Here is a 13,220-nt window from a genome sequence, read left to right on the forward strand (position 1 = left end):
TATGTGACCGGGGAACATAGGACCCTATTTAAAAAAAAAAGGCTCTTATGTTCTCCAGGTCTCCTCTGGTTTTTACATCCCTAGCTCTGCTAAATGAATTTCATTCTCGGGGGGACTACCCCGTCAATGATTAACCAATTGAAATAACAGGCAGGTTGTGACAGTTTTCTTACATGTAGGCCTACATCAGGTCAACGAGGCAATCGACACTTCCGGGTCAAGCTCGTCAGCACAATAAGAGGCCGAGGCGCAGTTGCAACAGCGCTCAGTCATGAACGCACATGCTCTCAAGGATCACTGTGACTTGGAGTTGAAACTCTGGACTTACTTTGCGAGAAGGACTGTCTTGACTTACCCTGGACTCTTGGATCTCTGGTTTGTGAACTTTGGCTTGCTTACTCTTGACTCTGTTAATGTATTTCCTCTGACACACCTGGCTTCCCTGTCATGAACTTTTGCTTGCCTGACTATGAATAAGAATTGCCCTAAGAACTTGTTTGCCTTGTGACTTTTTGTAAAAGACTGCTGTGACCGCCTCTTTTGGATCTTCTGAGTGTTTAGTTTTCACTAAGTTATTTATTTCAACGAGATGTGACCTACTCCTGCATTTGCCCTTTTGTGTTTGGAGTCACCTTCTGTTCAATAAAACTTCCTGATTGTTTCTGGAAACTGCGTTTTACTAGTTCTCCCAGTCCTGATATGCACGTTACTTTTACCCCTTGCATCCTGTGGAACCAATCAAATCGTATGTGATCTAAGGGGGCCAGAGGCGAGCTAAACTGATGACGACAGCCCTGCAATGTTGGAAACATTGATCGTAGAGTTGTCCAATTGCGTCGAAGTCCGGAATCATTCAGAGTAAACATTGGTCTAGTGTTGTCCAATTGCCTGCAGTGAGATTTTCAAATGCATGCTTGGTGCCGCCCCTCGAGTTGGGCCATTACATTGTTCATGGCCAGACCCTTAATCTTTCTAGATTACCAGGGTCTGGATTTTCCGGGCTACCTATAGGCTACATTGGCACAAACTTTCACCTGATCATAACTGTCGGCAATCTCCAAATTCGCAAACGCACATGCACATACATTTCTGGCTGAGTAGGCTACAGTAGCCTAATGCAATTTGGGAGGGCAGCAGCCAACCCAAAATTCAGCAGTCAAAAAATTAGGCAGGCAAAATACTTTTCTTAGTTGACTGTCTTTGTGACTTTAAAACATCTGTTGAAAACATTTCTCGAACGCTGCTGCGCTCCTGGTCAAATTACCGATCTGTGCCTGCCGAGAGATCCATGCAAGCGAATGAGTTTAGCCTATTTCAGACGGTAGCCTAAAGCCAATAATTTGTGATTTGCAATAGGCCTATTTGTTCTAATGCAAATGGTTTTGCATTAGGCCTATAGCGGGTAATACGGCTACCAAATTAAAACTAGGCTACATGTGTTTCTTTCCTTCAATTGGAATTAATGAAATACTGTGCAGAGGGAAAGGGGAAATAAGGGGGCAAATTGAACTATTGGGCTGCTTGAGCTAAGGTGGAAATAGGTCTAGCCTATAGCTTAGTGCAAAAGAAACATGCGACGGTAGGTCTGCTGGCCATGCTGAGAGCCTACTGTATTGATAGGTAAAATACAAGATACAATTCACAACCTAATCTCTCCTCATAATATTTGAATATGCGCGTCACATGGCCTGTAGTCTACCATAACAAAATGCTGAACCCTCTATGGTACGCATTATGATCTGAATGGGTAAAAAAATGTTTAATGTTTTTCCTGCTTAAAAATAGTCACTTAAACAAAATGTAAAAAAATATATATTTTTTTTATTTTTATAAAACCGTTGCCTGGAGGCAAGATTGTAACATAATGGAAAACATTAAACTATGTATGTTTTCTTATACAAAATAATAAAGCATATTTGTTTAGAACATATTTTTATCTAACCAAAGACATAGAAAACAGAATTACATAGTTATTAGCCCATAATATTATTTATTTTTTGCAAAAAATCGTATCATATTCACCCCTTACCCACAGGCAACATTGTACCATTGTGGAACACTATCATAACCAAATCATAATGTCTTCAAATCATCATGTAGATTATTTTAAATGACTGATTAAAATTAGTAGTAGTAAAAAGCATAAGTAAAAAAACAATAAGTAAAAAAACCCCTCCATTCCCTCAATTATATGAAGTAATGCCTATTGTGATTCCATTACTGTACAGTGTTGCCTGTGGGCAACATGCAGATTTTTGCTATTTTTTAAAATATACATTATTTTATATACATAAAAATGATTGAGAATACATCTTTACTTATCAATGAAGGTTGTCAAATTTGAAGAATGTAAACTTGAGGGAAATTAAATTCACACTTTTCTAGGGAGAAAATATGAAGGGTCAAAATAGCCACCTGTGGGGCATGTGACCACTATTTTGCATTTTCATTGGTTAGAGTTGTCCAGTTCCTGAAGAGGTATTTACTTAAGGGATGTCTCCATTTTATTTCAACAAGGCAAAATAGGCTATGTTGCCTACAGTAAAGGCAACACCGTACCATAGAGGGTGAATTAAATCTGCGAAGACATACTGTAGGCTTTTATCAAGCAATTCGGCAATTATGGAAATTATGGTGGAAAAAAAATAAGCCCTTTCTATATATTGTAGCGAGGCTATTTGCCCCCTTGTTGGACTGTCCCTGTGTTGTCCTGTGTCCCTGTGCCCGGTGTGTGCGTGTGTGTGAACATGGGGCCCTTTTTCTGAAAAAGGATGGAACATAGGACCCGGGGAACATGGGGATGACCCCTACTAGCCTACGTTTGTTGGCAGTTGTAGCTGTCCAAGAACCAAAGAGAAAGGCTACCAGACTTTGGGATTTCTATCTCGGGACACAAGAGTCTAGAGCAGCGGTTCCCAAACTTTTTTTCCCCGCGGACCATCTTCTACATCCTGACTCGGCTCGCGTACCCCCACCATTCGACACATAAAAACGTAAGACATTCTATTGACGCATTCCAGGCATCATGTTTAATTAGCCGCTCTAGATGATAACAAATAATGGCTTTGGGCAGTCTGTCTCCCAATCCACGTGAAGCCTAGGCATATGTCTCATCATACTTTCACTTTTTTCGCGCAGTCTTTTCTGTCACGTCCTTTCTTTTATCCCCTGCCCCCCCATCTCATCGTTACCTGTCTCCTGCTCTGTTTCTCTCGCTTCTCCTCTTCGATCACTTTAATTAGGCCTTTGCAGGCAGGACTTGTAGTATATGCACATGTACTGGGTGTTTCATGAAAATACCGCCGACAACAGACTAACAACCAAAATGATGGCATTTAGTTTGCCTTTGTATCCATCTCTGGCTAATATGCGTTGCCTTCATTTCGTCTGCCTGCAAATGTTGCCTAGGTTTAACAAGCTTCAAATTCACATTGGGTGCAGCAAAAATCCCAGCTATCCACAAGTTTCTTACGTCCCATGTCTACTTAATTATAGTAATTTTCGTTGGATAGCCTATTGCGCAATTAGTATACAGCCTGTCCAAATATACTGTAGCATTTAGGGATCATTATTTGTGTAGCCTAAAGTGACTCAATATTGATTCGCATTGTTTATTATATATGAACATCACATTAAATAACCTAGGACCTTCAGAGACAGGGCAAACTTCTACCACCATTCCCAAAATGTTATCTCAACCAATGAAACAAATTTGCGCCTATAATGAAGTGAAGCGCATTCCCAAACAACTTCTTTTCCTCTGAGGGAATGTCCAATCTTCATCAACGACATACCATTGTACCTTACATTGTTTCCGTCTGTAACGTGGAATCTCATAGGCTAATTCTAGCTGGTGCCGGAAACGAACACCCATGAAACGCCATTTTCATAAAGATGGGTGCGGTCAATTTCAAACTTTTTTGCCTGAAGTAGCTAGCCTAGCATGGGCCATAGACCTCCTAAAGTTGCCTACAAAAAAGAACCAAAACTGCCATCTTTGCCCATATAAGGCGATTTGGATGTTAATTGAATTAAAATCTAAGTTTGCCATCTTAACGTACCGAAGATCACAGTACCCACTCGAAGGCAGAGGACAAAAGTGTGTTGACCAAAACGTCTGCATTTCAGACTTCTTCGTCACCGCGAGAGTTTAACAGGTGCGATTATTCAAAACCACCATGTTATTTTCCCATAGGAAAAATTGCAAGACACCGGGGGCCTCATTTATAAAGCGTTCTTACGCACAGATTTGATCTTAGACCGTGCGTACGCTCAAATCCATGACAACGCTCAGATTTATAAAAACCGTCTTTGACGTGGAAAAGTGCTTATCTCCACGTCAGGTTCAAACTTGAGGTACGACCATTTCCTTGTGGTAATGCCGGGGTACTGCAAGTAATCTGAGGTCTAAGTGCGATGCATTTTCAAAATTCCAAGACCAACGATCTCATGTCTGTCTTTGCCATATGCATGATCAATATCAGAAGATTTTTAAAGACGTTTTTGGACGCAGCTTAATGTTTCATGGTTTGGCATAAAACTGCTAATGAGAACTATAGCCCACTTAAGAAAGTGAAAAAACGTATAGCTTACTTATTTCATAATATCTAAAAAAAAACACCAAGACCTACGATAGAATGATTGAAACATTCTTACAGGTGATCTAGTATATTTGGTGTTCTCACCAATCTAATATTGACCATAACATGTCCAATTGCCCTCGTTTAGGAGAGGAAAAGTACATTTGTGCCAGGGATGTAGTGGTAAAATAAGAGGTGGGTGAACTATGAATTCTGCAATCTCGGTGAGGCGGACTGCGCCATGCGGTATCGGATTTTTTAAAAAGGTATTCAGAACATGTTTGATAATGGTGGAGGTTTATGTACAGTATTATAATATATATTATTGGATAATACAGTTTTGAATGTTAAAAGTGAATAAACTCTTTTGAGAGGTGGATAAACTCTAATAAGAGGTGGGTAGGCCTAAACTCTATTTCTGAAATGTCAGAGATAGATAAACTGCGTTTACTCGCGTTTAGCCTCCACTACATCCTAATTTGCGCTCATAGGCCTTCCCAGCTTCGTAACAGAAAGGTAATATTTGAATGTAAGCTATACAATGTAGGCTATATATGATATAAAATATCTATAGCCTACTTTATAGCACAACAAAGAAACAGAAGTTATCCTCTGAAAGCAGGGCATCTTTATATTTAGTGTTGCGTCGGAGTTGGGTAAAGAGGTGCAGAGCGCGCACCTGTTTGCTTTTTTTGACTGGCAGTGCCCAAGATCAGATGACAATACGTGAGTTGGATAATGTAGGCTAAAATATAAAGGTAGGCTTAAAGCAAACAATAAAGGACAATGTTTAAGCCATTGGACATTATTGAAAGAAAACGATAGCAAAGATATGCAGAATGAATGAATAATGACCGGTGAACTAGGCTACTTTTACAGCAAAAACATAGCCTATCCTAATAGAAACGTTAAGCCTACATGACATATCACGCTTAATTTAGTCCTCTGTTTTGTAGACTAAATCAGCATATTACCCTGGGTCATATTGGAAACGTACAGTAGCCTACTGTACCATAACGTACAGGATTATGCTGTAGGCCTAGGTCTTTCCTTCATAAGGGAGGCCTACCTATTTTTTTTTTTTTTTCAACAAAGTAGGCCTAAACATAGGGTACTAAATGTTGATTATTCACATTACTGCAAGCAAAAGGAATGAAATCGAGCAGAGGAAAATGGACATGGATGCATACGATCTCTTTCCAGAAATCTTTGCTGGAAAAAACATAATTAGTTAAGCTATTCGAACTGACGCATATAGGCTAGTTAACATCAGATGGCATAGGCTAGGCCTATACAATGTTTTCAATATATAATTTTACATAGGCTACAGCTTTTAGGCCATTGATTTCATTAAAACATATGCTAATGATATTGATGAGGGGGTGTTTACAAGGCGGAGACCTATAACCATCCGGCTGCGCACAAGTTGACGTTAATTTGTGATTTATAATGGGCACATCTGGAAGGGTGGCGTACGCACGTTTTTTTGTGCGTACGTTCGTGTTCTCTGAATCACACGTACGATCATTTCAGAAATGATATAAGATCAAATGAAGGATGGTTTCTACGCAACACTTTTATAAATGAGGCCCCGGATCTCAAAGATGGCAGCTTTTTTGTAGGCGAACTTCAGCGGTCTATTGAAATGAATGGGGGCGGGACTTAGTCACTCTCTCCAGTTATATATAAAACCTCCATGGGTTTGATAGACAAGGCTTTTGCCAAACCCCATTGGCAAGCAGACTAATACATCCGGTCCTTTGCTTAGGCCAGTGGTCCCCAAACTACGGCCCGCTACCTCATTTTTGGTGGCCCAGCAAAACATGTCCGTGATATAGCATCTGGCCCGCACTGGAGTACGACATCGTTTTTGCCAGCACTTAAAGGAACCATATGTAAGATTGTGGCCAAAACTGGTACTGCAATCACTTTCAAATTACTGTAGAGCGATGTATCCCCTCCCCCTCCCCCCTGACTCGAGGTTGCCAACCCAGATGCCGAAACACTACCGACTTTGTGATTAGTAGATAGGTGGAGGGTGGCGCATCAGGCCAAAACACAACATCAACATCAGTTGAGGGCTGCAACTTCACTTTTTAAATGACAATATCCTGGCCGGACTACTGTTGTCAGTGATAAGTATTTGAAATGAACATGATTACTTAATGTCTAGTGACATATCAGGGCCATTTTATGATTAATTGAAATACATTTCTTACATACGGTTCCTTTAATAAAACTCTCATATTTTGAAAACTTTAAATTAGTTGTAGGATATTGCTTGTTCACAACTTGAGCTGTGTATGCAAAGACACAGAGTTCAGAGTTCACACATTTTGAATAAAATACTTTTGGGACTCCCTGCTAATACTTTTGGGAATGCTAAAGTCTTTTTTATTAGTAGCCTATTATTTCATTTGAGCTACATTTTACACTGATATGGCATGATGGCAACATAAACACAGCTAACAATGGTATTAAATTGCAGTAGCCTATGATTAAATGTAATGGAATATTCAACCAAGGTAGACTGCTGTTGTTCACAGCACTAAGCTATTTATGGTTACTGATATACTCTCTATAGTCTCTGGCCCTCTCTTAGAGCCTGGCATAGTGAGCTGGCCCTCGGATGAAAAAGTTTGGGGACCACTGGCTTAGGCAAATGAGACATAACTTCTGCAGAGGTTTAAAGCAAAGTTACTAACTTCAACTAAAAATCGACTCTAAACATGGTTCAATTATGTTTGTATCCGCAGCAATTTTGCACTGGTTTCAGTAGGAACTTACGTTTCCCCATGAACACAGCGGTAGTGAGATCAGTGGGCGTCTCTGAAAGTAGGATTCCTATTATGAAGGTTTTGGCCCAGAAGTTCGTTCTGCATGCGAGCTTCTGGTACCCAGATTACAAGATTTATGCACAAGTCTACGAGCAGAGGGTCGGAGGGCGGGATTTCCGAGTTTCCAACGTATCATGAACGCAGCATATTACCGTTTCTCCCGTGCAGGGACCTGTGTGAGCAGGCTTGATACTGGATGGCAGCCTTCCTGTCCATTTGTTTTTGTCCAATGCCTGCCCGGAGGTCTAGTCAAGGCCCACCTATCGCATGAAGGGGGAGGGTCACGTGACACTGTTGTTCTACACTAGTAAAACCAGACAATTCTCTAACGATAATGTTAGTTGTGTGAGAGGGCCAGAAGTTAAAACACAATTGGGACATAGGGTAATCAGTAATTTTCTTCCAAACGTGTTTCTCCTTTGGTCTATGCATAGGGATATTTACTTTCACCCGAAATAAAGAAGAAATGTTTGTAACTTTTCAACGACAGAAATGCCGTGATCTGTGCCAAGACATGCATACCTGGTGAGTACTTTGTGTCTCCATAGTCTGGCTTTAACGTTAGCTGTAAATGTCACTGGTAAACAATTGCTGAAAAAGGTCAGTTATAATTTAGCAGCGTCGGACGTGGGGTTTTGAGTGTTATCAGCGCGCCAGTTGTTTTCTCTTACATTAGCTAACTTAACAAACTTGACAGCCATCATCAGGGAACGGACTTTGGTGATGGGGGCGTGTGAGGGTAAGTTAACGTAAACTTATGATACGGGATATCCTTGGACAGAGATAGACATTGCATCAGAGAAGGCTTTATAAGACTACAGGTTAACGTGCTTTACAAAAAAAAAACAATCTTACAACAATCACATTTTTTGTCGTTTGGAAAAAAAATGCAGTCACTAACACCAGCTGTTGATTGAAATCAATTCTTTGAGTGTAAAACAGGGCCACCCTCACCCGCGATGAAACAGTTGAATCAGACTGCTTCACCAACTTGCTTCACTACCATAGAAATCTTTTTCCATTGACTTCCATGTAAATTGAGTGAAACCCTGGGCGACTTATGGATTTGTAGTGGATTTTTAATGGATGGATCTGTCGGTGCCCAATCCGTTCTGAGCATGTGCAGAAGCTTATGTGTTTTGCGACACTACTTGCACGACATATTGTTGGCACTTTGTTTGAATCTGTGCACACTACAAAAACTACATGACAGATGGCATTCATGGAGGAATTTTATTCAAGTCATAAAGAAAGGAGACCTTAATATTGATAATAAAACGGACTGCACAGGGCTCCAAACTAACTTTTTGCATTGCACTGGTGCGCCTAACTTTTTAAATGTAAATGCACCAGCACAAAATTTAGGTGCACCCAAATTTTTCATTGCGTCTCTTTTAACACCACAATTTCAAGGTCACCTTTTTATCGCTTTCCATGCTCTGAGCTGTTGTCAATATTGATTTGATTTGGGGCCCCCACCACCTTGACGCCATCAGTAATATTGAATAGTGTGGGACCATTCACATCAGTGGCAATCCTAGTCTCTGCTCGACCCTCCACACACACACTGAAAATTATGACTTATGTCATATGTTTTTATTTCATATTTTGGAATTAATTTGTAGTATTTTATGATCTGCATGATTATATGCAGTGTTTCCGATACGTTGACTAATCTGTGGCGGGCCGCCACAAAATCAAAACAGGCCGCCACACAATAATGCTCTATGTCATTGCATGAAAAAAACAGGCAGAGTTCAGAAGATGGGGGTAGGCCTAATTGGCTCATATTTTTAGGCTGCAGCCAGTTAATGTGTATATTTTAACCTACCGAAATCGAACTCCGCTCTGAAATCACCTATGTGGAAGTATTTCTTCGTTCATTCAGGTCAGTTAACACTAACTTAGCCTACTCAACTTAGCAAGTGAAAAGATGATAGTTACAGTCCAAAATTACTTAGGCTTAAAATGCACATTGATAAGTACATATTCCATGAACACCAACCTTGGGTCTCTTCGGAGTGTGCTGAAACAATCAAATTATCATTCTGTGTTGTTTCATTTCACTATGTTCACATCTCTGTTTAGCCTAATGTTTGTTCTGTTTACATTACAACCTCACGGTTGGAACGGTTTCAAAATAAAAATCTGTTTCAAAATAAAAGCCCCCCGAAACAGAAAAGGCCAAAACAATTACATAACATAAGGAATGCATTAATAGTAATATTTTAAAAAAGATCGAAAATCGAATTGTGACTTTGTATGTGTTATAGGTATGTGGAGCTATGAACAGCCATATGACTATAATCCTCCAGCTATTTTCCGTTACTTAGTTCTGGGCCCCCCATGGAGACCCTCGAAAATCAGGCGGTTCATTCCACGTCAATTCAACCAGGGCCCACGCACTTGGGTCTCAAAAAATTCTGAAAGAATTACCAGGTGTACCTATGTTACCCAGGAGACGCATTGTAAAATTACTCTTATGTAAGATCAATACTTTCCAAGATACAGCCAGTTTTACAGGGGGAGGGGGGTGTCGATTTTGTTCGGCCTCTTTTTTTTTGTCAAAGTTCACAAGCCCACAGCGCAAGAACTAAACCATGTAGAAGGCTCAAATTTTGCATGCTGGTACATAAATAGGAATAGTATGTACCAAAATAGTCACATTTGGTCTGGATAATCCTGCATGGTCATAGCTGTCCCTCAAATTTGATACAAATTTTATTGGAGTTTTTGGCTGGGCTCTGTTTAAGCCTTCAGAAGACATATTTGTACTTAACATAGGCTCTTGATTTATTTTCCTTACTGAGAGAAGTAGAAACACTCTCACAAAAAACAATGAACAGAAAATAAATTCCTTCAGGGTCTGAACAGCAGACTTTACAAGTCTAAAAAATCATTTTGGTTCTCATTTTCAGAGCACCCAAACACCTTGTGGGAATATACAAAGATTTTTAAAATATGTTTTTCTTTATTCTCCATGATCTTTTCTTTTCAAAAACACCAATTTGAATATACAAAATCTTTGTATATTCCCACAAGGTGTTTGGGTGCTCTGAAAATGAGAACCAAAATGATTTCCCCTGTAAAACTGGCTGTATCTTGGAAAGTATTGATCTTACATAAGAGTAATTTTACAGTGTGTCTCCTGGGTAACATAGGTACACCTGGTAATTTTTTCAGAATTTTTTGAGACCTAAGTGCGTGGGCCCTGGTTGAACTGACGTGGAATGACCCAGGCAATTTTAGCCTGAAAATGACTGAAATTGCAATGGCTACCCTGATAATTCTGATGAGGATATGAACATAACTTTTATATTTCCACCCCTCACCTGTTTCAGCTCCAGTCTCCGAGGGGGGTCCCAGATCTCCATAACGAAAAATATTCGATTTGGCTGACCCCCATCTTCTGACTTTTGCCTGGTTTTCTCGAGCAATGACTCTTAAATTGGATAAAATCCTTTCATTGAGCTGCGCTTTTTACACACGCATCCTTTTCTTGCCCCGCTTTTGAACCCACCACCCCTCCTCTATATGTAGCCTACATTTAACAAAACATTAACAATTGTTGAAGGATTGCTGTTGGCACATAGCATTACATAGAAGACGACGGGCTAAATTGCTATTAAATCCGCTTAGCATCGTGTCCATGCTGCGCAAATTTGGGCTAAATTGCTATTAAATCTGCTTAGCATCGTGTCCATGCTGCCCAAATTTGTTGCAAAGTTAACTCTGCTAAGGTCTTATCACAAGATAGCTTAGTCTCCCCAGTCCCCAATGTTCACTTATGCAATCAAGCCGTATCTCTAAGCTAACGTTAGAATAATGTTTGAAGTACGACCCTTTATTTTATAAGTATAAGTAAGTGAGGTGAAGCACACACTAATCCCGGCGCAGTGAGCTGCCTGCTACAACAGTGGCACTCGGGGAGCAGTGAGGGGTTGGGTGCCTTGCTCAAGGGCACTTCAGCCGCTTCCTACTGGTCGGGGTTCGAACCGGCAACCCTCCGGTTACAAGTCCGAAGTGCTAACCAGTAGGCTACGGCTGCCCCTCAACTTAACTAACTAACTACATAGAAAACATTATGAATGTTGCATCAATTAGACCTACAGAAGGTACTACATTCAATTTTCCGGCTTCACGCGTGATTCTCACGTGTCCTCACGCTTGAATCACACGTCTTTTTTTTTTAATTTATATTTCCCCAGTGAAGCTGCAATGATCCAAACAACCACCAGGTGGCACTTGTGAGCAGGGTTAGGAACGTTAGCTTTTGCCGCTTTGAGTCTATACGCGCCAGTATGCTACAGTATGGACATTAAATTTAGCCTACCCAACGTTTGTTTCCACAATATTACCCCCTGATGAGCTTTCATTTCGATGGCTGATAGGCCTACACTACGTCTCCTGCGACAGTCAGCACTATAATCAAACAATCCAAAAGTGAATGACCCGTAGGCCTATATCCCGAAGCAAACCGAAAATCTTCTGTTAATATAGGCCTACCGATACGCTTCTCCAAACGACATGCAGTCTCACGATAGAACTTGTTATTGTTTTCTCTTAAAGTTACAAAATAGAGTTTTTAGGCCATGGTCAGGCAAGCTTAGGTTACATGTCAAATGGTACGACCTCCTGAAAACATTGATAAATCATAATAATCATTGTCAAGTCAAACTACAGTTTAGTAAACTTTGGGTTTCACAGAAGTAAAAAATGCACACAAAAAAAATGCATAAAGAGGTGTTAAAAGTTCACTAGACAAACAGGATATCGGATAACTGAAGAAATGCAGCTGATTGCCGCCCTGTGTGTTTAAATCGCGTGACGTAATTCACGCAACACAACCCAGAAACTCGCAGGTGCCTAATCAAACTCCACACAGGGAAAGACGCTAAAAAGACCACGGTGAAAGTTTGCTGTGAGACTTACCACTGCGGACATCCGTGGAAATATCGTGCAGAGCTGATTACATCTACAAAGACTGGAGAGGCAGCCGGTAAGAAACTGAACCTGTTTCATTGGAGTATGCTGCTCCTGCTACCGGAATAGTTTAGGCATGTGTGTGAAATGCAAGTAGTGTAGAGTTCCGTGTCATGTGTATGGCTATGTAACTGTTGACAAATGTTATCTAGTGAAAACACAGGTTTAAATTGGTTATTGTTAATTTACATGCCGTGTTTAAAATGCATGGTGAGAATATGATGGGTGACTAGACTTGTAGGTATTGGGTTATCAGTTAACTTGCTACTGCTAATGGGCTTGTGCAATATGCGTTGGTGAACCATCAGGTGTATTTTAATTTCAGATGTGTATTTTTCTATCGAATGTAATATTTTGCTACTGTGTAATTCATACTGGAAGGTAGATATTTAAATATTTGCACACGTGTGGTTTCTACTAGTGATGTGTGTTGTACTGCAAAAGCTTATATGGTTCTTTTCTTCTCTGTTTATGTTTGAAGGTTTTTTACCTAGTGAAAACCTAGTGACAAACTAGTAACAACCAATTCCTCATGGAAATTAATCCTTGCCATCAATTTACTGCTGTCCATTGAAAATAAGCTGCTGAAATCTGAATAAAAGGGAAAAAAAAGAGGAAAAGGACACAACTGAGTAGAATCCTGTTTTTTCTTCATGTAGATGAGTCAAGCTCCTTTTCAAGTTGGGGAAAACTGCACAAACCCTGCACAACTTGACAATCATAAAATATTGAATTTAATGTAAAAAAATAACGGAGGAAGGAAGGTGCACTTGATTGGTGATAGTGGCAAATGTGAGGTTGTGATGGTAGGCCCTTACAC

The 13,220-nt window shown here is 40.2% G+C and overlaps 1 protein-coding gene across 3 annotated transcripts in view; it reads left to right on the forward strand.

Annotated features, from left to right (window-relative positions):
• Positions 1 to 254: 254 nt before the first annotated feature.
• Positions 255 to 13,220, forward strand: part of gpr146 (G protein-coupled receptor 146) — a 48,226-nt gene continuing 35,260 nt past the window's right edge. The window contains exon 1 of one of the 3 annotated variants that reach the window (XM_042087062.1): positions 255 to 375. In XM_042087062.1, coding sequence (XP_041942996.1) covers positions 272 to 375 — 104 coding nt within the window. In that variant the 5' untranslated portion in view covers positions 255 to 271. Of the gene's footprint in view, positions 376 to 7,730; positions 7,943 to 13,220 lie in introns of those variants that run through there. The other 2 variants (XM_042087060.1, XM_042087059.1) reach the window with 2 other exon arrangements.

The sequence above is a fragment of the Alosa sapidissima genome, chromosome 3, assembly GCF_018492685.1.
Source record: "Alosa sapidissima isolate fAloSap1 chromosome 3, fAloSap1.pri, whole genome shotgun sequence".
Taxonomy (NCBI): domain Eukaryota; kingdom Metazoa; phylum Chordata; class Actinopteri; order Clupeiformes; family Clupeidae; genus Alosa; species Alosa sapidissima.